The 26,461-nt window shown below is 41.9% G+C and overlaps 1 protein-coding gene across 1 annotated transcript in view; it reads left to right on the top strand.

Moving 5' to 3' along the window:
- Positions 1–26,461, top strand: part of LOC133423987 (copine-8) — a 132,481-nt gene that overhangs the window by 47,116 nt on the left and 58,904 nt on the right. Inside the window, exons 5-6 of the mRNA XM_061714338.1 lie at positions 10,897–10,936; positions 20,057–20,133. Of these exons, the coding sequence (XP_061570322.1) occupies positions 10,897–10,936; positions 20,057–20,133 (117 nt within the window). The remainder of the gene's footprint in view (positions 1–10,896; positions 10,937–20,056; positions 20,134–26,461) is intronic.

Here is a 26,461-nt window from a genome sequence, read left to right as displayed (position 1 = left end):
TCTCATGCAGAACTGCTATAACATTTTTGAGCTCATACATTGCTGCTTTTCTTCTCTGCCTCTCTGTTTCGGTTTCCCGGTGCGTGCAGGCAAACGGCAAGTTTCACACGTCTCTCCTGAGGGAGATCAGTTATCAGTGGATTATTTGGTTCTGTCTTTGCTGGAGAGATTCAGCTTGTACATACGTGAGCTTGGTATCTCAGCTGCTTGCTCGGTCACGGTTCATACTCATCTGTACGACGGATGTGTCAAAAGGTCACGAGGTGGACTGACCCACTGGGGGAGAAAAGCAAGGCTGATATGTGTGGGTCGCGTGAGTGCTTTTCCCATGTACTGTGTGTGTTTGCGTGTGTGTCTGTGTGTCTGTGTATGCATGTTATTGGAGATGTGTGGCTATAATGGGTAGCCATAACAACCAAGGTTTCAGGGGATGGTAGCAGAGATATAGGAATAGACAGTTTTCCTTCAGGGAAAGGGAAGCATTTAACCTTTCATATCGACTCTTCCTGCTCCACTTGCAGAGCTTTGTGATGCACAAAGAGGCGATCCGTGTGTGTATTTTAATGTGTCTTTTTATGTAAAGTTTTGATAAAGATCTTGACCAATTGATATGCAAATCTGGACCACTCATGTTCGGTTATGGTCTCTGGTTTCAACATCCTTGGGGGCGGAAGGCTCAGAATCAGAATCAGAAATCACTTTATTTTGCCAAATGTACACAGGAATTTAACCTGGTAGAAACAGCCACTGAGCAATAAAATAACGAATTACAAATAAAAATAGAAAAAATTAGGATAAACATGCAACTACATCTAGATCATAGAAGGGATTCAAACCTGGACCTGGTCTAGGAAGGACAGCGCCAGATCTTCCTAATAAAGGTCTCATATGTAAGTCGCTTTGGATAAAAGCGTCTGCTAAATGACAGTAGTAGTAGTAGTAGTAGTAGTAGTAGTAGTACTCTTCAGCAGGCAGTCTGATGGTTATAGTCTGGTGGTCTCCGAAGTCCATCCACCTTCTTGAGGCTACTCTTAGAGATGTTGGTAGAGGAAATGTTGAGATCCAACAAGGAGGCCTGGGTGATCCTTATCTGTGATTTGTGCTTTAGTGTCAAGCAGACGACGTACATACACCCTTCACTGTATCCATGTTGTATGTAGATTGTTAGAACCCAGCTAGTATTTATATGTGGCCCCTTCACTAACCAAAGTCTGCTATTATGAGGCAAGATGTCATTTCTGGGGTCCCATCTGGAGTTGGGAAGGGAAACGTTTTTAGCTCCTCCATGAGTTTAGGCGCATTTCCACTAGCGGGAGTTCCGGATAGATTTTCGGGCCGGACTTTTCTAAGCGAACGGCGCTAACGCAGCTCAAACAGCAGGTGTATCCACCCCTTTAATCTGATTGGTTTAGAGTAAATCGTCCCCCACGTGGGGTGCGCTCTTATGATTGGCTGGAACAAAGGAAGACATCTGATTGGTTGCAGATCCTTCTGTGTTAAAAAAAACCTATTTGTGGATCGAGTCACATCCGGGGAGTCTCAAAAGTCACACGCAAATCCAGCGCAGCTCACAGACAAAAAAACTTTGTAAATCAGGTTATATTTGTGTGTGCATCAAAAATACATTTGTATATCTTGTCCTACGCACGTGTGAATTGTTCTGTGCACGTGTGAAACGGTGTGTGCATTTGCAAATCGGTTTGTGCATTTGTAAAACTTGTCCTGTGCATTTGTGAATTATGAGACTGTTCTAGCTACATACAGCCCTCTCATGTGAAATGACTACAAATCATTTAAGCATTTTGACCAAAGACATTTTGCTACGAGTACATTTGATGAATTTAGATATTAAATAAATTAAAAAAAAGATGGTTGGACCGACGAGTCGGTTCAGGTCTTGCTGTCATATTACAGTAATTTAGAGGTCCGGCAGAGGGTTCTTTTAATTTCAACCGCTACGGCCGCGGTGTATATTTAAAAAGAAAGCAAGTAGCATCCGTTATTTACATGTTTGTTCTTCTTATCCTTTTTCTGCTGGCCTATTTGCGAACTGCAAAAAATGCACATTACCGCCACCTGGTGGTCGGCGGCGCTATTTTTCAGTCAAAAATTCTTGTGTGGTGTTATAGTCAGGGCCGAAAATTGAAAAAGCCCCTTAGAAAACAACATGGTAGGCATTTTTGAGGAAAAGCACTTTCTCTATTGTTTCTGTATGATTTTTTTGTGCTGAATCCATTTCTCGCATGCTAAGCTGTCAAAGTTATCGTTTAGTCATAATTATTGATTAATTAGCACAACTATTGATTTGTCGTCTAAAGTTAGAAATGGTGATCAGTTTCCTATTTGTCAATAGTAAATATATGATTGTTTGGTATCAATGTAAAGGGGACCTTCTCAGCTTTTATCTGAGCCCATGGTTGTGTTTTTCTGACAAACATAGAGGTCACACGGCCTCCTTAAACCATAAATTACACACATTTACACACAATTTTTCGCCTAAACTATCTAGTTAATTTTATCTTCTGGGATCAAGAGATATCAACGACCCAAAAGACAACAACCACAATACCCAATGGACTTTGAGGAGTCAGGAAATGTATGATATAACCATACTTTCTCTTTGTGAGAAGTTATTATAAGGCTTGAAATAGCTGTAACCAGCTCAGTCCCATTCACCACCATTTATTCTTTGGACCAGCATTTTGTAAAGACTACCACATTATTAGTAAGCAATATTCAAAGGCCTGAGTGATTTTCATCAATTTAATTCATCAAAAATTTCACTGAACAATCACATTTTTTCCCCTCCTTTAACCCGAGTGATCCTAGGAGCTATGTTGTCGGGGGCATTACGCCCCTGGTAGGGTCTCCCATGGCAAACAGGTCCTAGGTGACGGGCCAGACTAAGAGCGGTTCACGCCAATCATGGAGGAGAAATAACAAAGGACAGTTACGCTGCCCGGATCGGCGTCACCAGGGCCCCGCCCTGGAGCCAGGCCTGGGGTTGGGGCTCGTAGGCGAGCGCCTGGTGGCCGGGTCTTTGCCCGTGGGACCCGGCTGGGCTCAGCCCGAAACAGCGACGTGGGCCCACCTTCCTGTAGGCCCACCACCCGCAGGAAGGACCGTGATGAGCTGGTGCCTTGTGATCTGGGTAGCAGTTGTGGCGGGGTGCCTCGACGACCCAATCCCTGGACCAAAACCCTCACAGTGGGGACATGGAATGTCACCTCGCTGGGGGGGAAGGAGCCGGAGGTTGTGCGTGAGGTTGAGAGATACCGGCTAGAGATAGTCGGGCTCACCTCCACACATAGCTTGGGCTCTGGAACCCAGCTCCTTGAAAGGGGCTGGACCCTCCACTACTCTGGAGTTGCCCAGGGTGAGAGGCGGCGGGCTGGTGTGGGCTTGTTTATAGCCCCTCAGCTCAGTCGCCATGTGTTGGAGTTCACCCCGGTGAACGAGAGGGTCGCCTCCTTGCGCCTTCGGGTCGGAAAAAGGTCTCTCACTGTTGTTTGTGCCTACGGGCCGAACAGCAGTGCGGAGTACCCGGCCTTCTTGGGGTCCCTGGGAGGAGTACTGGATAGTGCTCCAACTGGGGACTCCATTGTTCTACTGGGGGACTTCAACGCTCACGTGGGCAATGACAGTGATACCTGGAGAGGCGTGATTGGGAGGAACGGCCTCCCCGATCTGAACCCGAGCTGTGTTTTGTTGTTGGACTTCTGTGCTAGTCACAGTTTGTCCATATCGAACACCATGTTCAAACATAAGGGTGTCCATCGGTGCACGTGGCACCAGGACACCCTAGGCCGGAGGTCAATGATCGACTTTGTTGTTGTTTCATCTGACCTTCGGCCGCATGTGTTGGACACTCGAGTGAAGAGAGGGGCTGAGCTGTCAACTGATCACCACCTGGTGGTGAGTTGGATGCGCTGGCGGAGGAGGAGGTTGGACAGACCGGGCAGACCCAAACGGATTGTGAAGGTCTGTTGGGAACGTCCGGCTGAGCCCTCTGTCAGGGACATCTTCAACTCTCACCTCCGAGAGAACTTCTCTCGGATCCCGGGGGAGGCGGGGGACATCGTTCTCTGCCTCCATTGTCGACGCAGCGGCTCAAAGTTGTGGACGTAAGGTCTCCGGTGCATGTCGTGGCGGCAATCCTAGAACCCGGTGGTGGACACCGGAAGTACAGGATGCCGTCAGACTGAAGAAGGAGTCCTACCAGGCTTTGTTGGCCTGTGGGACTCCTGACGCAGTAGATAGATACCGGCAGGCCAAGCGAGCCGCGGCTCGGGCGGTCGGGGAGGCAAAAACTCCGGTCTGGGAGGAGTTCGGTGAGGCCATGGAAGAAGACTTTCGGTCGGCCTCGAGGAAATTTTGGAGGACCGTTCGGCGCCTCAGAAGCGGGAAGCAGTGCCGGCACCGTTTACCGTGTGGGTGGGGAGCTGTTGACCTCAACTGGGGACATCATCGGACGGTGGAAGGAATACTTTGAGGATCTCCTCAACCCAACTGACATGCCTTCCACTGAGGAAGCAGAGAGTGGGGACTCTGGGGCGTGCTCATCCATCACCCAAGCCGAGGTCACCGAGGTGGTTCATAAGCTCCTCAGTGGCAGGGCACCGGGGGTGGATGAGATTCGCCCTGAGTACCTCAAGTCTCTGTATGTCGTAGGGCTGTCTTTGTTGACATGCCTCTGCGACATTGCATGGAGGAAAGGGACAGTACTGTTGGAGTGGCAAACCGGGGTGGTGGTCCCTCTCTTTAAAAAGGCGGACCGGAGAGTGTGTTCCAACTATAGGGGGATCACACTTCTCAGCCTCCCTGGGAAAGTCTACGCCAGGGTACTGGAGAGGAGAATACGACCGATAGTTGAACCTCGGATTCAGGAGGAACAATGCGGTTTTCGTCCCGGTCGCGGAACACTGGACCAGCTCTATACCCTCCGCAGGGTGCTCGAGGGTTCATGGGAATTTGCCCAACCAGTCTACATGTGTTTTGTGGCTCTGGAGAAGGCATTTGACCGTGTCCCTCGTGCCGTTCTGTGGGGGGTGCTCAGTGAGTATGGAGTCCTACCCTCACCTATGGTCATGAACTTTGGGTAGTGACCGAAAGGACAAGATCGGGGATACAAGCGGCCAAGATGAGTTTCCTCCGCAGGGTGGCTGGACGCTCCCTTAGAGATAGGGTGAGGAGTTTGGTCACCCGGGAGGAGCTCGGAGTCGAGCCGCTGCTCTTTCACATTGAGAGGAGTCAGCTGAGGTGGCTTGGGCATCTGTACCGGATGCCTCCTGGATGCCTCCCTAGGGAGGTGTTCCAGGCATGTCCCTCCTCCCTAGGGAGCTGTTCCAGGCATGTCCCTCCGGGAGGAGACCCCGGGGAAGACCCAGGACACGCTGGAGAGACTATGTCTCTCGGCTGGCCTGGGAACGCCTCGGACCCCCCCCGGAAGAGCTGGAGGAAGTGTCTGGGGTGAAGGAAGTCTGGACATCCCTGCTGACTTTGCTGCCCCCGTGACCCGGGAACGGATAAGCGGAAGAAGATGAGTGAGTGATGAGCTATCACATTTTTGTCTTCAGTGCTTTAGGCCTACATATTAATGCAACAGTCACTTGACTTTTGGCACTGACAAGATGCAGTGCATGGATTTGGTTTGCAACCGCATCGGGCTGTCTTAAATCCAGTTGTGCAACCACAGGTCATTAGCTCCTCACAGGCATCTGGAACCGCAGGAAGCAACATCAGTTTAGGAATGAGCACATTGTCCTCCATCTCCCATCCCATATTTTCAGGGGGCGGGAGTACCGGGTACTGCAAATGGACCTGCCGCCAGACCAAGCTCTGGAAGTGAACGCGCTGAATATGAAAGCTCAAAGCATCTCTGGTGGGCAGTAGTCTCTCTATTGTCAGACCCTTGACAAACATGCCCAAACGGACATCATTGATGTTCTCACTGACTGAACCCTTTAACTTTAACTTTAATCCAGGAAATTGGTTGATATCTTTTTTAAATGACTTGATTAACTTAAACACATGATTCATCTTTTCAAAATTATTGTTACTGTTACTCACCCTTAATAGAGGAGATGAACACCACCACATATATTTGCACGGGCAACATCCATGTTAGCTAGTTCTCTCGCTAACTCGTTGTTGTGGCAACTCGCCACCTGCTGCTTGACTGCGGTATTTCAGCATTCTAACTGCCCACGAATTCCAGCACACAATCACCCACAAGATAGAAATAATATGGTGATATTATACATTTTCTGAAACTGTATATGAAAGTGAGTATTGCTGTACTTGTTTTTTATGTCTCTGGTATTCCTAGGTGTCACATACTTAATACAAATAAAAATAACATAGGCGAAAATGGTGAAAAATTAACATTCTGTGGGGTTTCTGGAGCTCTATTGACCTCCAAGTATGTCAGAAAAGTTCAACTTTAGGTTTGAAAGACAGCTATAAATGTCTCCTTTAAAATGATACCAAACACAGTATTATTGGAACTTAGGAATTGCTTGATCTATGAGCCTAAACCAGGATAGGCATCAGCGTTTACAGTCCAATTTACCATAAGGGGTGGCCATCTTGAATGTGGGAATATAAAAAACCAGGGGTCTAATTTTTTTGGCATACGGTGGATTCTGGTTTGGGACACATTGATCTTTAAAAAAATGCTGTATGCCATCTTTTCCTCAAAAATGCCTACAGGGTTACATGATTCTGAAGTTACAGCCCAGTCTATTACGGTGTGGAGACCTGCCAGCTGAAGGGACCAAGGAGACGGGCGGCCCTGTAGAGGTGCCTGTCCACCAGTTTTCCCCTGAACTCCTGCTAGTGGAAACGTGCCTCTAGTGTGTTATCATCATTTTAAGATTAAATAAAAAACGTCTCTTGAGCAGTTTTCTTATTGTAATTGAGCATCTTCGGCAGTGGGAAACATCTATTGTCGTCGGGATGTCTGAGCTGGTGCTTACTGTGATTGTTGTGCATGTTTGAGTGGCTGTGTGGCCCTTTTTTGTGTGTGTGGTCATCTCATCAGCAGCTGTTGAAAGCTGCCGCTGTTGTCCTGCCGAGGGAAACAAAGTCTGAGATGATGGCAGGTGAAAGATTGTTTCCTCCCACACGCTCATGACAATGACATCTGGATGAAAACAAAAATGTCACAGCAGAGGTTATGAAACACTACAGTGTGTCCCCAGGAATATGATTTACTACGCTGCGCTGTGTTTTTAGATGGTCTGTAGTGGGTATGAAAAAAAGAAATCACATTCCATCACACAGTCCATTATTTATATATATATATATATATATATATATATATATATATATATATATATATATATATATATATATATATATATATATATATATATATATATATATGTATATATATATATATATATGTATATGTATATATATATATGTATATGTATATATATATATATATATATATATATATATATATATATATATATATATATTAACAGCTATCTATATTGGGTTATTTAATCAACACTTCCCCAAACTAATAAAAACACTATCTGTCTGAGATCATTTAAAAAGGACATGGAAGCGGTCCTGATAAACGGTGATTAAACAACGCTGTGGTTACGTCTCCAAGGTCAGATGACAAGAAAACTGATGATAAACCTTCTTCTGCTGAATCCTTCAGTAGATGTGCTCCATCACCTTGTTGATATCATAGACCATATAAAACAATGAACGTGACCCATTGGTTCCTGAAAACCGGTTCCTATAGATGACATTCATTCATCACTGTTTTTGTCTGGATTGTGACTTGACTACTGTAGTATGCCAAAAACGCTTCTACCATACTCCCCTACAAAAGAAGAACGATTTCCGTCCTCCCCACCCATATAACACTGTAAAAAATGTGTTGTTTATCTGGAACTTAAAGGGGACCTATTATGAAAAACCCGTTTTTTCTTGCTTTAACATATATAAAGTAGTCTCCTCTCAACCTGCCAACTCAGAGAAGGAGGAAAGAAGCCAAATGATGTGGCTTCTACGAGCCGTTCAGATTCTGCTCCCTTTTGTTACGTAACCAAAATACAATTTGCATCGGTTGGCCTCCGATGCGTGAAACCACGCCCACAACTAACTCTGCCGGCCAGAGCTACCGCCATTTTTTCATAGCGGTGTATCGCGTCATTCAGGCAGCCAATCAGCACAGAGCCTCATTATCATAGCCCCGCCCACTCAGAATCCTGCATAGATAATGAGATTAGAGAATGGGAAGATAAAGACATGGTTTAGAGGCTGAATTTCTAATTTATTTAGCAAAAACAATCAAAAGCTTGTTTTTAAGACATTCAAGGCCTGTTTAAAATAGGTATCAGATGCCGTAATAGGTCCCCTTTAAACATATGGCTTGATGTGTTGTTAATTGTGCAAATGGAGCACTGTGACCGGTTCTGAGTTGGTCCCGAAGGCTTCGGTACAGCTTGTGGCTTGTGGCCTTTAGCAGAGGTTGGAGCTCAGCTAAGCAGCCAAAAGTAGCTACATTTGCATTGAAGACAGATGGACATTTTAAGTAAAAAAGATCTGCTGCACTTGTTTAAAAAACTTTTTTTCAGTTTTAAATGGGAATTACACGTGGTTACAGCAAAATATTTTACTCTTTAACAGTCGGTGGGATTCCCCAAATTCAATTAATTGGCTATAAAATCATTTTAGAACAAAAACACAAGAGAGAAAACAGTTAATAGAGTAATAATACAATACAGACAGAAGCCAAAACCTGGAAATTATAATAGTTCTAAAATTACTGTATTTTTCCCCTTCAGTTCTCCATGTTTTACTTAATTCAAAGCCTACACAAGTTAAACTCTTGCAAGAAAGCCCTCGTATGAGCATGACCATATTTCATTGTCCATTTGTTAAAATCAGAACTTTAGACTAATTTCCAATACTCTGTTTATGCTTATGTTCAGCTGAGATCTGCACTTTATTTTCATAGTCGTAACAGCAGAAAAGTCACCCTCACAACGATAGAAAGTGGAGAAGAAAAGTAAAATAGTTTGCTTCCAGCTCTGTTTGTGTCTCTGATCAACATGAAAGCGCCATTTGTTTTATTTAACCTGAAAATGGGTCCACTTTGTTCAATGTCTAAACTTTGGTTCTGCCCTGTGTAATTTCCTGACAAAAAAATGAATAAAGATGGAAAAAAAGAAGGCGCGCTAGTTGCTTGACAAGGGGGCGGGGTGCAGTTTGAGAATCACTGGATGAGAAAGTGATTTAATTGATCTAATAAGCAGCTCCCATCACAGAAGTTGCTTCTTCAATTAGTCACTCTTGTCAGTGTGCAATGATAAATTGGTTAAAGGGAATGTCAGTAAATGTGTCTTACTGGGGGTTTAAAAGTGCACATATCCGGAACCGGATGTCATAAAAGTATGTGATCCAGGAAAAGGCAGAACTATCGATTAAAATAAAATTAAGACTGAATATGGGTCTGAAACCTTATCAGAACTCTTGATAATAAAGGTGCTAATCCCACTCTCATGTATTTTAATCCAGTTACCTGTACAGACACTTATATAGAACTAAGTTAAAAAAGATTGAGTTGAAAAATGTGGAGTTTTATGCAAAAATAACAGATTATTGTTGAGGTTGGATGTTTGAGGCCTAGAACATGCTTTGCAGTCTGACCTTGAAGAATTCACATCTCTCTCCGTACGCAAGTGTTTCTTTATGCAGGTGGTACATGGGATACTTTTTTGGGGGACTTGCATGACTGATGTCCCAAATGAGCGCAGGGTATTTGTTTCCTTCACGTAAATACATTCCAGACCTAAGCCATACCTGCATTATACCATGTTTTATATCAATGACAGGTCACTACGCACATACACTGTATTTTACAATTTCTACTGCTTGGATCAGTGTAGTAATGCTCCTGTTGATGCTGGAAATGTAATGCCAAGCAAATACTGAATTTGAGCAATTGTTTTGAATCATTTTGGACTATTGGCCAGAAAATTACAATTCAGCTCCACTTTAGAAAGATTGTATCCTTGTCTGTAATTTCAGCTCATAAAAGAAAACATACAGCAATGGGGAGCATTTTTAACACATTGAAAAACACTGCCTACATGGACAGTGCTGATATTGAAGCATTTCTATTCTGAGCGATTAAATACTATTCTTTACCCAATTGCACTGATGGTTGCATATCCCTCAACTACACGTAATGTTTCAAAAGTTTTGGCTCCACCTTGGTTGAAGTTAACGTGAGAACCTTAAAACATGCTGGAAGCACCGTACCTCATCCTTAACATTTTGTAATTTAACTAAAGTGCTGCTAATTCTCCTCCAAAATCAAACCCAGCAAAGGGTAATCCAGTTTTTACGGAGACCCCAGATGCAAAATCATCTCAAATTGCTGCGTTGAATGGTTAGTATCATTACTTCCCAATCTTTAGTCTCAGATGGGCCGTTTTTGGTGAAATGTCTTTTTCTAAAACTATTGCGTGTATCAGAGACATATAAGTCAGGAAAGTTAAGTCTGATTCAAGCTCATATCTCAAAAGGATGAGATGATGGCCACCTGAAATGAGCCCAACTGAACCAAAATGAATATTTCCTTCTAAAATGACATGTACAGTATATGTTTCTATTTGGCTCTTTCATATGAAAAGTCATGTAAGGGGCTGCCAGTTAAGTCCATTTAGCGTCAGTTTAAGAGAGGATGCCTGGAAGCCCGTCGTGCAGGGGACAGGAATAACTAAGGTCTCTAGTGAGATCTTTTCTGACAAGAAGTTGTGTGTCATTACCGATTTATCCTGTGTTATATTTGTGTTCCCAGCTGGAATCCTGCCACTCTCCATCTCCAACCAATCCACCAATTCTCACTGTCTTTTATTTCCGCAGGTATGATGTCGACTCGAAGAGTGCCAACTTGTCCAAACATGTAAGGGCTTCTCATTTTACACATTTGAATCGTTTTATTTTGTTTGTGTTGGTGTTTGTGTGAGCATGATCTCCATCGTTGTCTCTGCCTCCCATTAGTTTAGTTAGTTAGGCATGATTAGTTTATCATCCACCGGAATAGCACGCTCCTGGAATGGTCTGTTGGTCGCATGGAAATTAAATATGTCCACCCTGCTTTTTACCCTTGATTGCAATGATTACAACAGTAATTAGAAACAACAACATGTTTGCAGCCTGTAATTATCTGCCAATAATTGCCACCAGTCGCCCGCCCACTGCTTTGAGGGGATTGCAAGTTCAGAGAAGTAGTCGCAGCTTGTGCACTTTCCACAGGTTTATTTGAAGAGGTCATTAAGTCAGGAATACCTCTGTTATGTTGATATACTGGAACAAACTTGCAGCACAAGAAGTCTGGTTTTCATTGGCATAAACTTTAAAGGGGTGGATGAGGAAGTAGCTCTTTACATTTATGTTGCATTCATAGAAATGCACTGCACCGAAGTTTCTACAAGTGGCTTTCGAGTGATGTCTGAGACTAGTTTGACCAGGTAGATGTTACAGTAAACACTCGTCTGAGCTGTTACTATTTAAGACAAGGAAGTCGAAGCACAAGAACAACAATAGAGGATAGTGAAAGTAGAGCATTCAGTCAGTGTTTTCTCTGTTTTCATGTTTATGTATTAAGATGTCTATCTGGAGGGGACAAAAACTCATTTCAAGTTACACTGATTTAAGCTTTTCCCCAATTCTACCTGCTTGCAGAGATGAAAAAATTCATTTTTGGTCCCTTCCCCCAAGGCAACATGCTCCAACACATATTTGTAGACATTTCTTGCTTTTTGTTGTCCGGTCCGACCGGTCTGCCCGCATAAGTGTCTAGACAAGCACACAGTCGTGCAACTGGTGCCAGCTTTTATAACTATGAAGACGAGCGGGTAATTTGGTAGGATTTTGATAGAAGATGTCATCTAACAGTTTAACAAGGCCTGCAGTTTCACTCTCCTGTTGTATCTTTAGGATAGAAATACATAGGGACATACAATATAAACTTTAAAAAAATCTAAATCTCCTTCAGAAAACTTGAAATTAAACATTTTGCGTTGAACTATAGGGAAAATAAACATGTCCTTTTTGATTTGAAAGTCCCTAACCCCACCCCACACTTATACAATATACTGTAACCTGTACTCTAATTTTATTGTGTCTGGACAAAATACCTTTAACACATATACAGGATGTCTCACCATCTTTTTTTTCTTTTCTTTTTTCTTTACCAGTATATCTTTAACTTATGGAAAAACATTCACACCCGCATCCAAACAGAAAAAAGTCCCTACGGAGACGAGACAAGATTAGGCATTCATATGGACATTTGGCCCAGCATGTGTTTTATGTGCATAATGATAGTCTGTTTACTGAATTTTTATAAACCTTCTTGGGTAAGATTGTATAACAATTCAAATATTTGTATAAATATATGTTACGTATTTTTTTAAAGATTTTTTTGGGCTCTAGTGGCCCTTTATTCAAGTTGCAGATGGGAAGGGGGTAGAGAGAGAGAGAATGGGGATGACATGCAGCAAAGGAGCGCAGGCCGGGATTTGAACCTGCGACCGCTGCAGGAGGACTGTAGCCTCAGTATATGAGCTGCTTGCTTAACCCACTACGCCACCGAGCGGCCCGTTTTGTATTTATTTAGTTTTTTCAGTGGCAACTACATTGCAGTCAAAGTCAAATGGATAGCTGTCATCAATTTAGCTAGTTAGTGTTTAGCGTTTCAGTGAATTTGACATCTGAGCCGTGACTGAGCTGAGAGGGGGATGGCAGTCCCAGCTGGCCGTCCTGGGCGGCCGCCCTGCCCAGCTGGTGACCGGTCCATCACCAGTCCATCACCAGTCTTCAGCCTGCTCCCACGAGGCTCAACACTGACCTGGAAGGGTCCTGGTCACATATGCAGTTCAGCCGGTGCTGCTGCTGTCAGCTTTCTCTGGCCGAGCCGCCCTGCTGGGCCGAGGCTGGACCGAGGCTGGGCCGGCGACGGACCGTCCCGGCGAGCTTTGCTGGAATTCTGGCAACTTGTCAGGAGATCGATTGACTTGGAATGAAGTATCGGTAGTTAGCTGTCATGGTTAGCCTGAGTGAGCTGCTGTCAACGTGGCGTCACAGACAGGCCTAAAACATCGTCTTCAAAGCTGCTCCTCAAAACCTCTGGAGGACATCACACAGTTTGTGCAGTTCTCTTGACAGTCTACAGTTTGATTAGATGAATGTGGAACTTCAAGGTACTGTATATGGAAATTTGATCCCAGGATCAACCAGGTCTGGGAAGGTCCAGTAGTCTCTTCCTGGTGTCTTGCTTATTTCTTTTTTTTTGTCATTAAAGTTTTTTTATTTATTCTTGCATGTAAGAACATACATTCAAACTCAAAACACAACATTCATAACAGCATCAACAGACAGTATAACCATCATACAACCATATATACAAAGGCTCCAGCACCATGTCTACAAGTTTCCCCATCTGCCCTACCTACAAAAAAATACATTCCCATGCCCTCCTAGAATCTTCCTCTTCATTGTTCACTCTAGCCAGCATGCCTTCATGAGATGCAACTTCTGACATCATTTCCATCCTTTTTTTCAACATCTGAGGCAACTGTACTTTTCCATACTCTGAGAATCATTCGAGCAGCTGTGACCATCCCGACTTTTAAAACTACCCGATCATATTTAGGTATATTTGGGACTTCTGTTTGATCCCCTAACAAACACAGTCTTGTTGATCCAGGTACCGCCACCCCCAGCCATTTACTCACCTGTTCCAGTACTTTCTCCCAGAATGGGTACACTAGTTTACATCCCCAGATCACATGTAAAAATGTCCATATCATTCTGACATTTCCAACATTTCCTATTAAGTCCATTCTGTGCAGTTTTGAGAGGGGTGAAATAAAATCTATGAATCATCTTATTCTGAATAAACTTCCCCTTTGCCTCTCATGTGTTTCCCTGTATTTGATAAAATATTTAACCAGTCTTCTTCACTCAGGTCACACCCTAGGTCTTTCTGCCAAATGATCCTCGGATTTTTACACTTGTCTTCTCTTATACAATTAAATGTCTTGTGTCTTGCTTATTTCTTTCCATTTTCCTATGATATTATGCCCATCTATATGAAGGTGTGCCTTAAATTAACTATCCTATCCCGTCCTTTCATCCAGAGAGCCAAAGTCACCATCATGTGGAATTGAAGCTGTTTGAGGCTTGTGGTTCTAGTTCAGATATATGTCTGGTATATGAGCATGCAATCTGACTGACAAGTAACATATGCATCTGTTGTCCTGCATGCGTGCAGTGAGTGTTGTATTTAATGATCTTCCTTCAAGAGAATTCAGTAAAACAAAAGCTTATAGTGTATCTGGGAGTCTGTTGTTGCTGTGCACATTCCCGCTGGGGGAGGGTTACATTCCTTGGGAGGCTTGCACCACTTGGTGCCAAAAATCCATTTTTCCCTCATTGATCTTTTCACATATAGCAGGGCAAGACTTTCCAGTCCTCTGGAGCCAAATGTCACCAATAACAGGCACCAATTTCTGCATTCGAGTTGTTTGTATCCTGTTTCAATCATCTCACGGATATATTTTCTGTTGTTAATACACTTGACATGTGCTGACCTTCATCTGGTGCAAATACATGCTGTCTGAGAGTCTGATGCAGGATACGTGTAGCTATGAATGTGAATAAAATCAGAATTGTATCTGAATTATATTTTGTGGCTTGGAGTGTGGATGCAGTTACAGTAGTTCAATGTATATAAATCTTTGAAATAAACATTTACTGTCATCATTTTTGACATTTTATAGACCTGAACTGATCTCAAACAGGAAAAGCTTTCCTCAGCTTTACTGTCAGACTATTTGTAAACGGTATGTTAATTTTTTGCTGAATAATCTACAATATTAAGGAAACCACTTTCCACAAAACATTCATCATTTCATCGGCCTTACGTTTAAAGGCTGGTTGACGAAATGGCTTTTTAAATTGATGACCCTCACAGAAAACTGCACAGTGCATCCTCAAGGTGTGACTGCGAGATGTTGCTGCTGAAATTGGCTTTTTTTTTTAGTGAAATGTAAGACTTGTTTGAAGAGGTGCATGCTGTCGCAACAGTCAACAGTCACCTGGCTGTCACTGTCTCCCAAGGAGGAAACGCATATTTTCATACTGCATACTTACAACTTGTCTTTCCCAATTTTTCCTTAGAGCTAAAGCTGCTTTTGGCAAAACCCTCCAATGCATAGTGTCCAAACAGACCAGTCTGTGCACAAAAATAAGATATGTGCACAGGCAAAATACCAAGGTAGCTTTAAAATGTTAGTGTTGGAAGACATTGAGCTGAACCTTTAACACAGAAGACTCTGTTTTACTAGTTGACCTATATTACTGCCCTCATCCGTGGTCATCAATTGTGGGTAGTGAGTGAAAGAATGGACACAAATGGCCCGAATTAGTTTCTTCTGGTTGATCAGAACAGAGCTGCCAAGGAGTTTTGGACACGTCCTGCCAGGTGAATGCCCCACAGCAAATGCAGGACATACTGGAGAGTTTATATCCCTCTGCTGGCCTGGGAGCACCTTGGGGTTTTCATTGACTAGCAGGAGGACGTGGGTAAGAAAAAGGAGGTTTGGGTCTCTGCGATTCTTTCATGATCGTATGATAGAAGTAGAGGACATTTCTTATTGTTCACTTGAAATATGGCAGATATGTTTACACTAAATAAATTTGATGGAAGTAAATATCTTGTTTACTTGAATTAATGAACTCATTAAATCCAGGGCTTGACCGTTTTCAGTGTTTTCCGCCAATAGAGGGCGCTCTCATGCAAGTGCAGCTTTCCCTGGTCAAAGTTAAGTAAGTCAAAGAGCAAATGTTTACATAGTCATAAAATAAATTATTTTGTGTCTTTGAAAAATACATGTCAAATGTTCAAGAAACCTTGTTATTTACTTACAAAATCAATCTTGTATGGAAAAAAGCATTAAAAATCACAATAATCGAAGAATTGTGGCACCAATAATCGAATCGACAATCGTTATAATCGAAGAATCGAAAAATCAAAGCTCCAATAACGAATCGAATTGTGAGGTACCCTTGTTTGCACACCCCTAAATAGAAGAGACATTTCCATCACCTTAGCCGCGTTCTTTTTATTGATGCAGGTTGTCCTCATTCATGTCATCATTCAGCTATCTTGAATCACCATGTTTCTGCAAAACGTATTCTGCGTGAAGGGTGAGGTGGGGTTTGCAGTATACGACATCATCATCGGATGTCCTGTAGGCATTTTTAGATTAGACCCTGCTACTTTCCCTAGGGGAAGAACTTTTAACGTGCACTGGTCAGTGTAGATGCAAGGCATATTATTATTATTATTGCCTCCCTGGTGCCTGAAGCTGAGTTGCGGGGAGGGAAGTAGAGTCAGGAGGCCGTTATGGAGTGGTGCTGCATAACATAATGATTGCTGTGAATACAACGGCTCCCCTGTCAGTTTGGTTGGGGTTTCTGGGTTCACTAACATCAGAAGCCCTAGCTGATGCAGCGCTGGGTGCAGGAGGTGAAACGGGTGCTAGATCCATGCTACCCTGAATAGCAATTGGATTTGCGGAATGATTCAATCGTCAATCGTCGTAATTGACTGCATGTAACTTCTTTCTACGGCTGTTCAAATTGTCAATTATCTGAGTTTTGTTTCTTGCAAAGCCACTGTTTTACATTTTAACTCGTTAAAGGTGACTTATGGCATTTTGAGGATGCCATAAACTCGCAGACCTCCTTGTCTTGTCAATAAATCCCACCCAGCCCCCGCCATCCCTTGGCAGCCTAGTTCCATCAGAGCAGACCCATGTTTAAGTGCACCCTTGGAGGTGGGTTATTGAGGGGGAGCTCAACATGTCAGTTCATGTAAAAAGGACAAGGCCACACTAAATTGGGGTAATAAACACAGGGTATCCAGCATGTAATAAACACAGGGTATCCAGGCATGTAAAAGGGGCTTGTATCACACTGAAGAAGAAGCCTCAGCAGGTTCATTCACATTACATCCACATTTTCGTTGGTTTAAAATTGTCCCCAGAAGTCTAGGAGCGAATCTGTGCAACCAAGTCCCTGTTTTGTGAAGCGGTCTGCACTAGATCAATAATTTTCCAATTTCAAGGATTAATCTTGCTGGATTGCAGCTGTAACCGTTTAGTTGCAGGCGTAACTGTATCAAGGGGGTGTCAAAGGTTTCATGGTTTAAAATGTAACAAAAATTGAAATGTGAATGTCATCTCAGGCGAAATATTAATTTGAGAACATGCAATAAAGTGTCAGTTCAGTTAAAAAGAAAATAATAGAGGATTATCTTGAATTGGGTTGTAAATTGTACAAGACTTCTCAATATGCGAGAGCGCACAGGTGGCTCCGTTTAGGTCTCATATATCTTAAGAAATGGGTGGACGATCCTTGAATGAAGTGATCTTGAGGTCATCTTCACTATTGCAGATGCAGAAACAGAAAGGCACCAACCACTTCAGTTCCTTCCATGTTGACCAAGTTGTTCCAGATATACTAATTAGTGATTTTTTTTTTTTGTATTCTTCGGTGGTTGGCACACAGCACAAGTGGTGCATTACAGAGGGGAATGTTAGTCTGCTAAATCAGTACCGTATTTTCCGCACTATAAGGCGCACCTAAAAGCCTTTAATTTTCTCAAAAACCGGCCTTATAATGCAGTGCGCCTTATATATGATAATTACGGTAATTTCTGTTACTGTAGTCAGGGGGATTGTGGGTAATGTAGTTGGTGTCGCCGAAGTAATGGCGCTAAAAACGTCAGGAATCGTCACAGACGTTCAAGACAACAGCACAAACGCTGATTTGCATAATGGCGACTTTGACGAGACGGAGCAAAGCATGTATTTATTTTGTTAATAAAGTTTGACATACAGTACTTTTCTTCTTGTTTTTTTTTTTTGCATTTGCTGTAGGATTTTGTAGCATTTCCTGTAGCGCAGCTCCATCAGGTAGATACGTAACTCAACCCCAGCAGCTATAGTACGGTATTTTACCAGATATTTAGTGCGCCTTATAATGCGGTGCGCCTTATAGTGCGGAAAATACGGTATGTCCTACTGGGTCCCCTGCTGTGATTGGGAGACAACGTGGGAGCAGACTGAGGAGGAGGTTGGAGCTGTTACATTTCCAGCCTCTTAGGTTTTATCGTGGACGCCGGCTTTAGGAAACCCACCCAGTGTAGTGTCAGTGTTGTATCTCAGTTATCCACATTATGTTGATCTCAGAAAGCTTGAGTAAAAGGCAGCTGAACCTCTTGGTTTATGTCCCCCCTCCCATCCAAAAGACTTAAATTGAGCTGATGGACAGTTTCAGGATTATAAACTGTTGTGGGGACAACAACACTGTAACTGTATATATTTTCTGTTATGGCTTGTTGTTTTTCAAAATATGACTTAATGATATATTTTTTACATATGTACAGTCTTGATTGTTGTCAGATCCATGCAATCTCCGGGTTAGAATATTTCTCTCCTTATTTCATATTGCTTTAATGTTTTGCTGGATGCTGTCCGTTCCTCTCACGCAGCCCTCATCTCTTATGTCTCGTCTTTCCATCTCAATATGGCACTCTGTCAACTTTTCTCTTTTTTTATTTCACAGCCACACCCCTGTTCTCTCATCTTCCATTTCTATCCTTCGCCGTGTCTTCCCTCCCCTCCTCACTCGCCTCACTCATTCGAAATCAATAATCTCATATAAGAAGAGAGACGGGTGTTTAGCTCGGAGGACGCTCACGACCTCAGCATCCTGGATGCAGGTCTCGGAGGGAGAGGCGGCGAGATGGGGGTTTAACCTGGGAAACGTTGGCTGCAGACACACCTGGGAACTGAGCGAGGACGAGGGAGGAATTTAGAGGAAAGGAGGAGGGAGGTGTGGGTTAAAACTCACCCCACCACGGTTGTGAAACTATGCGCCAGTTTGTGTTTGCATAAGCAGACGGGCAGGAAGCCAAGCTGTTTTTAAGTAGATTCATCCTGAAAACATTGCAGAAAGGCTTTGCATATTCCAGCTAATGTTCAGTGACGTAAATTCATTTTCAACCAAAACATCAGCACTTTATTTAAAATAAATAGGACAAACTCTGGGAACCATTTAGCAGTGGCGCATAACTTAACTATAAACCAGAAATAATTTCTGAGTTGCCAGGTTGTGGAAAAAAAATAAAAAGTTAGCCTGCAGGAAGCATATTTGTATCTAATCCATTAACGGGGCCATCTAATGCACCGCTGACTTGGCGTAATAACATGATTACAGTTTGGACCATAATCAATTTATCAACAGCTCATTAATCATGCATAATTGCAGTTTATTAGAAAATGCCAAAGTATTGCAGTCTCTCCCACATGCCGGTTTTACTTGGGCAGGCTGATCAGCCGTGTCATTGACTGATAAAGTAACAGTTTTTTGTGACAGCCACAGCTGTTGGGTGATTTATGGCTTATACACGGGGAAAATACTTCCAAATAACATCTCCCAGTTTCATTTCAGCTCAAATTGTGTACAAAACAAAGAAGTAAATGACAAATTAAAGTTGTATGGCTTGACTACGTGCCAGGCGGTGTGATGATTGATGGCCAAACAGACGGATGTGAAGCTAGACGCGCTGGAGACAGAGTTACAAGACATGCTAATCAATAGAGCACAGAGAATACATTTGTTTTACGCTGCTTTGAGCCGACCTAATATCAGAGAGCGCCCAACTGTGAGGAGATATCTGATTTCCATGTGTGGAAATGGGATGAAGATGGCATGTTTTTATAATTAATGATCTGACGTGGTTTAGCCTGTTTTCCACAGTTTTTGATGAGAAATATTTTACGCTACAGAAGCTGATTTATGTTGACAATATTAATCAATTCCAAAATGATGCATCCTGGAGGCTTTTGCACTTTGCATTTCTGTTGTTTGATGTCAAGTGAATTTGAAAGTGTCTGTTTCCTTTTGTCGTGTCTGAATGACGGAAAAGTTCAATCCTCTCCTGCAGGACTTTCTGGGCCAGGCCCAGTGCACCCTGGGAGAAGTGGTGGGATCGTTGGGCAGTCGGCTGGAAAAACCTCTCGGGTGAGTACAAGTACACGTAGCTTCAGCGGGACGGTGTGTCAATAGGCCGATCATTACCTGGCCGAAGGTGATTTACGATTCAATACACAGAATCAAAAGACTCACAGAGCTGTCGGTCACGTTTTTCCCCGTAGAGTTTTCTGAAAAGCAGCGTTTTTTTTCCTTCGGGAGTTACCGTGTTTCAGCACCAGTGGCGGTTGTTTCACTAACACTTAGTTGCCATGGCTTCTCTGTTATTTTCATGTGAAAAATCCTCCCTGAGGTGTTTCAGACCAGAACACCAGAGCAGTCAGCACTGTTGATGTGACTTGTAGCTTTATTTAAAGGTAATGGCATGAAAAATGGGTGGATCTGGCAGTGACATATACATACAGTATACACAGTATATTGTGAGAATTTGTGTGCATATTTATATGTGTGTGTGTATATATATATATGTGTGTGTGTGTGTGTCCTCCCTCTCCGTCTTCTTAAAGGGAATTAAAGGAGACTTGCTAAGAACTTGTTAGTAAATGTTACTATATTCCTGAAAAAAACCTTGTGTGAATATACCTCAGATGATTAGGGGGGGGGGTGTTCCCGTGGCGTCAGTCCAGGGAGCTTTACAGATGTGTGATACATGTGTCGATTGAGAACATCATGTGTTATTGGTAATGAGGCTCAGCTTCTTGACAACTGTTTCTGGGGAAACTGAAGCCGAAGCAGCGCTTGGCGACAGATAATAAACATGCACATATGTCCACGAACTCAAACACAAAAATTCATCGTTATGGGAGCTTTCCTTGAGGGGAAGAGACAGGAATATGAGGTCATTTCTCAATTTTTAGCAAAGTGGGTCAATTACAATTTAATAACATTTTATTCATATAGCGTCTATTACAACATAAGTTGTCTCTAGGATCTTTCCAGAAACCCAAATATGACCCCTGAGCAATGAGCTCAAGTACGCCCACAAACCGTGCAGACTAAGGCTGCTATTTTCCTTCCTACTTCAAACCAAACATTTACATTTCTATACCAAAAGCCCTTAAAACTGACCTTAAAACGATGACATGGAGAGCCAAGTACAAGTGATTTTATTTACTTTATCTGTAAATCTGTAAATATGACTGAGGATTTTTTTCCACTTTGCGTTTGTGCGTTTGTGTGACAACATTTTGTTTGACAATGACAGCTTTGATTGCTGACAGACACGATGGCGCGCTTGTCACCACTTTTCAATCAAAACAGAAATCAACATCCTATTCAAGCTAAATTAGTTTCTTGAGGATACCCAGCAATCTGCCTTTTCCCCAAAGTGCTGCGTATCTCTGTACATATAGACTCTTGTGAATCTTCTTGACATCCTTCCAGTCATGCCTTTTAAAAGCCAATTAGCTTGTTCATTTGGAGCCTTGATGATCCTCCAGAGCTCTGAAGAAAGTTGTCGCTGAGACATAACGGCAAAGGCGGCATCTTTTTAAAAACACATTAAGAGCCTGGCATCCTGGATGTGTCTCCTTAACATTTGAGTGCACTCCACTGGTCTTCCTTTCACAGCAACACCGTCAGCCGTTCGCTGCAAACCTGCCACTGCAATCGCCATGGTGATCGCAAAGGCAGTTTTCACACTTGGAAGATGGGAGGAGAGCAAACGCATCCGTCTGTACAGGCATGCCGTGTACGGGAGTGTATGGGAGTGCACGTTTGTGCGCCACCAATAACTTCAAAGTGCAAAACTATGTCGCTCTTTCAGAAAACCCCTCCCCCGGCACTCTTGATCATTCATGCAAAAAAACACACACACTCTTCTACAGATTCTTGTCATACTTGTCATTTTGAAATAGTTTCATTTAGGGCAAAAAGCATGCAGAGATTGTATTAATAATGCATGCCAAAGTCAGAATAGGGATGCACTCCGATCATTTAAAAATGTTGATTTTGTGGCTCTGAGACGGAGACAAATGCAGTCAGGAGCAATCGCTTTGATATTGTCGTTTTTTTGCCTTTTTGAAGGAATGATAAGTGGGATCAACGTGAAACTAATAAATAAACAAATAAAGTGCTGGTTTTGCAAGAACGTGACATACATGTATAACTATGTTGGGGGGAGTTACCTGGCTATTGCAGGATGGCAGATCACATAGATGAAAGACAGACAAGGAAAGTGATGGAGGGAGGAATAAAAGAGGATTACATACAACGATCATGATGAAGATATTGAAATGTAAAAGTCAAGGTCTGGATCTTCATAACCACACAACGTAGTCACAAAAGACACTCGAAGAATAGAAAAATATGTCAAATCAAAACAGGTTTATTTGTGTAGCACATTTCATACACAAAAGCAGCTTAAAGTGCTTTTCTAAGGTGTTAAAAGGAAAAGACCAGAAAAAAAGAATAAATTAAATGAATAAAAAGAGCACAAGAGTGCAGATCGTAATGTCAAAAAAGAAGAAAAAATACAAACATTAGAAATGTACAATAAGAAAAGATTGCAGTCGCATTTCATAATAGTACAAATACATGAATAAATGAAAGCGGTTTAAATAAACAAATGAATAAATAATTTAAAAAAAGCTGTCACCACTCAGACATGTGTTTTTAAATGTAAGGAATAAAAGTAAAAGGTCTTCAGAAAAACAAATACTCAACTAAAATACATCTCCTCAGTCCTGGCGAACACTGTATACTGTATGTGGACGTCACACGTTGTATTTTTTAACAGGGCCAAAAGCAACAAGAAAAACATGCATGGTCTTAGGAGGATATCTTGCCTGTTACATGAACTTTGTCCCTTTTTATAACCAAGTTTTACATTTTTTTGTTTTGGGGGGGGCTAGGCTAGGCGTATGGACATCATTCTGTCCCTCATGATTGCTCCGTCTTGCTTGTTTAAATATGAGCCTCCATGTCATTGTCCCTGAAGGCAACAAAACTCAAAAAGAAAACCAGTTATTACAATATAACTGATGATGTTTATCTTCTTTCTTCATCTCTAATGGACTCTGCATAAGACAATTCCTTGAAGTAATTGCATTCATTTTTTATGCTGGCCACCAGTAATTGTTGCATGTAGATGCTAGTGGAAGTCCAGTCCAATAATCCAGTTCAATAGTGTGAATAGTTTCACAAATGTACCATAAACCTGCTGCTAGTGTTGATCATTACGCTGTATGTAGCACTTCCACCGTTAAAGGTCTGCAGAATACAGACACGGGACATTTTACATATCATGTGTCACTCACTGATTTTTTTAGAAAAATGTAAAACGCAACGGAAAAAGCATTTGATGGATGGATGGATGGATGGATGGAAGCATCGTGTGTGCGTGCGTGCGTGTGTCAGATTAAGTCGGACACACCTGCAGCTTGAGTCAACAGGGAGACTCTCGAAAAATTTAATGAATGCAAATTACAATTAATTACGTTGTTCAATCAAACTCCAGTGGGAATTGTGTGTGTGTGTATTTCTGTAAGAGAAACTGACACCGAGCCCAAGAGGCAAGGATTGTTGATAACTACGGTATCTTTCAGAGCAGAGCTCCTGGACAACCAGCTTTTGTTTTCTGGTATCTGCTTTCATCATTTACTAGTGGGTTCGTGTACGTGCGTGTTTTCTTTAATAATAATTCAGAAACAAAAGTACAGGTCATTACCAGGAAACTGATACAAAAACCGTTGATGTGCTGTGGTCCAATTGTCCAGAAGTGGAGTTTGAGCCATTCAGAGGTGACTAACCTTCTGTGCTGGCTTTTCTTCTTTTTATCTCCACACAACCCCAGAGAACGAAAGTTGGAGTATCATGGAGAATGCAAAAAATATTTTAAAAAATCCAGTGAATTTACAAAATGTGAACCCAATACTTATATAACTTTTAACCATAATAAAAGAAGACTACACCTACAGCACGACCCTTGTTTTTAGACGCAGATCTTTTTTTTAAATGTGAGTATTTTTCCTTATGATTTCCATGTGTTAAAGAGACGGCCCCTTCTCTCCAGAGTTTGAGGGCTAGGGGAGACTCTTCTTAATTCAGATAATGAATATACATCTATTTCCAGAAAGAGTTGCAACAGTAATGCTCTGAAAACTTTGTAATGTCACCATTCTTTTTTGCAAGAAATAAAAAAGCATTCTGGTATTATATTTTGTTATTTATGTCATTCCTCCTGAAACATGTCTGATCTCGACCACACGCGAGATGACTCTAGATCTTTAAAAAAAGAAAAGTATTTATGACACTCCCTTGAAGACCACAAATCAGAGTTTTTCCAAAGTTTGGGGATCTTGTGGGGCCAGTATTTACACCTCTACCCCTACAACAAAAGCAGTTCAACACTCCTTATGCAGATTTGGAGTGACACGGTATTCACAAGAAAAGACTGAACTCTTGAGAGGATATTAAATAGATTTTATTTTTTGTAATGCCAAAAAAAGGAAAACAGTGCTCCCATATGCTCCGGCATCATTCACGACTCCAGCAAGACTCTCTGTGGTTTTCTTTTAACTGTGAAAATACTTGATATTAGTGAAAGTGTTCAGAGTAAGGTTACCTTTTTAGGGTGTGCATCAGTGCAGGGTCATCAGCTTTTTCAAAGTTCTCCACGCACAGGCGGGGTCTTGACTTTGTGACGAGTGAAGGACGTGCTCTTGCATTCTGTTGTTGTGAAGTGACGACATTATGAATGTAGAATATGTACCTTTTTATTTTGGACTAGCTGCTAAAACACTCGGGATGCATTTTGTCTTCAGAGTAGATGTCACCCTTAACTTCCAAAACAAAACCAAAAAAAGATTACTGATTTGTCTGTCCAGAATACATTTTTTTTATTGCTTGATGGTCCATCCCAGATCCCAGAGCCTCAACACAACTTTAGCATTTTGCTTAGTAGAGTCTCAAGTGGTACTTTTGAATGTAGCTCTGTAAGAAAGAAATCCCTACATATGTGGTTATATCAGTTGACTGAATAAGGTATCTGATTCTCTTGCTCTTCACTCTCTAAAACTGTTTCACGATATTTTGCACTGAAGATGAGGAAATGTACAGAGTAAATCCTTCCACTCTCTCTTTGAATAACATTGTTTTTATAACAATTTAATTGGTGGAGATCCTATAATTTGACCATAAACTCTTGATTGCGATGTGCTACCAAATCAGCATTACAATCACTTGTTGTCATCACCTGTTTGAAACCAAACAGTTTTTTCCTTTTACCTCCTTAGCGTCATAAACTCCCCTGATTGCAGCTTAATTTGGTATGTGTGACATGCCTGAGATGTAAAAATGGAAATGTATATCAAGAACCGAAATGAATTTGACAAGAAAAAACAGGAATATCTTGGTTTCATGTCTACAGAAACATAAAAGCCAAGGTGAATGGGAGAATCAATCCTTTCATGATCATTATTGATCCTAAAATGATGGCAGGTCAATCTGACAACATTGATATCTAAAGGCAACGTCCTGCTGCCATCACCTTATGAGAGTCAGGTCAATTTAGTTTGGTTCAATTTACTTGACTTGACTTGTGTGGTGCTGCTTCACAAGAACGTCAACTCAAGGTGCTTTACCCATAGGGTGGTTTCTGTCACACTGTTGCAATTTTAGTTTTAGTCTGGTCTTTGGGTCCAGCTATCATTTTAGTTTTTATTCGTTTTAGTCACGTTCATTCTCCTTTTAGTTGTGTCAACTTTCAGTCGACTAAAAGTCTGAGCATTTTTAGTCTTATTTTAGTCAGAATTGTCCAGGACCATTTTAGTCTAGTTTTAGTCAAAGATTGTATTTAGCCAAACCCATTTTACAATTCAAACAAGGTTATCTTATTATTATATTATTGTTACCTTATAGACTCAAGAATACATTCATTCCAGGTACAGAAGACTCTCATTTGAGTTTACAACATTTTTTTTTTCCGCATTTCTCCCCATCTTTTTCTTTTTCGACGACATATTGGGTTTTCTTTTCCACGTCTTTGTAGGAAAGTGTATCTAAAGATGGTTCTTCTTCTTCTCCAGCCCCAGAGAAGATACCTGTGTTTCTCTATGTAACTTTGTTTTTAATTGACGTGAACCTAGAGCTCTGCGTTAACGGCATCAGCCTCTAACTCTGCAGCTGCATCTTCTGGATCTGATTCCTGCTGCAGCGACTGGGATTGAGGACTAACGTCTCCCAGCAGAACTAAACCAGAGAAACTACTGAAAACATGGACATTAAGGATCTTTGGTAGAACATTTAGTCTCGTCTCGTTTTGGTCAACGACACATTTTAGCAGAGTTTTTATTTTGTAATCTGCATTTTAGTCTCGTTTTTATTCGTCTACAATATTGCATTATGTATTTAATTATCG

Source organism: Cololabis saira, chromosome 23, assembly GCF_033807715.1.
Source record: "Cololabis saira isolate AMF1-May2022 chromosome 23, fColSai1.1, whole genome shotgun sequence".
In the NCBI taxonomy this organism is placed as follows: Eukaryota; Metazoa; Chordata; class Actinopteri; order Beloniformes; family Belonidae; genus Cololabis; species Cololabis saira.
The sequence above is the reverse complement of the archived record's forward strand: the minus strand, read 5'-3'. Positions and strand labels throughout refer to the sequence as shown.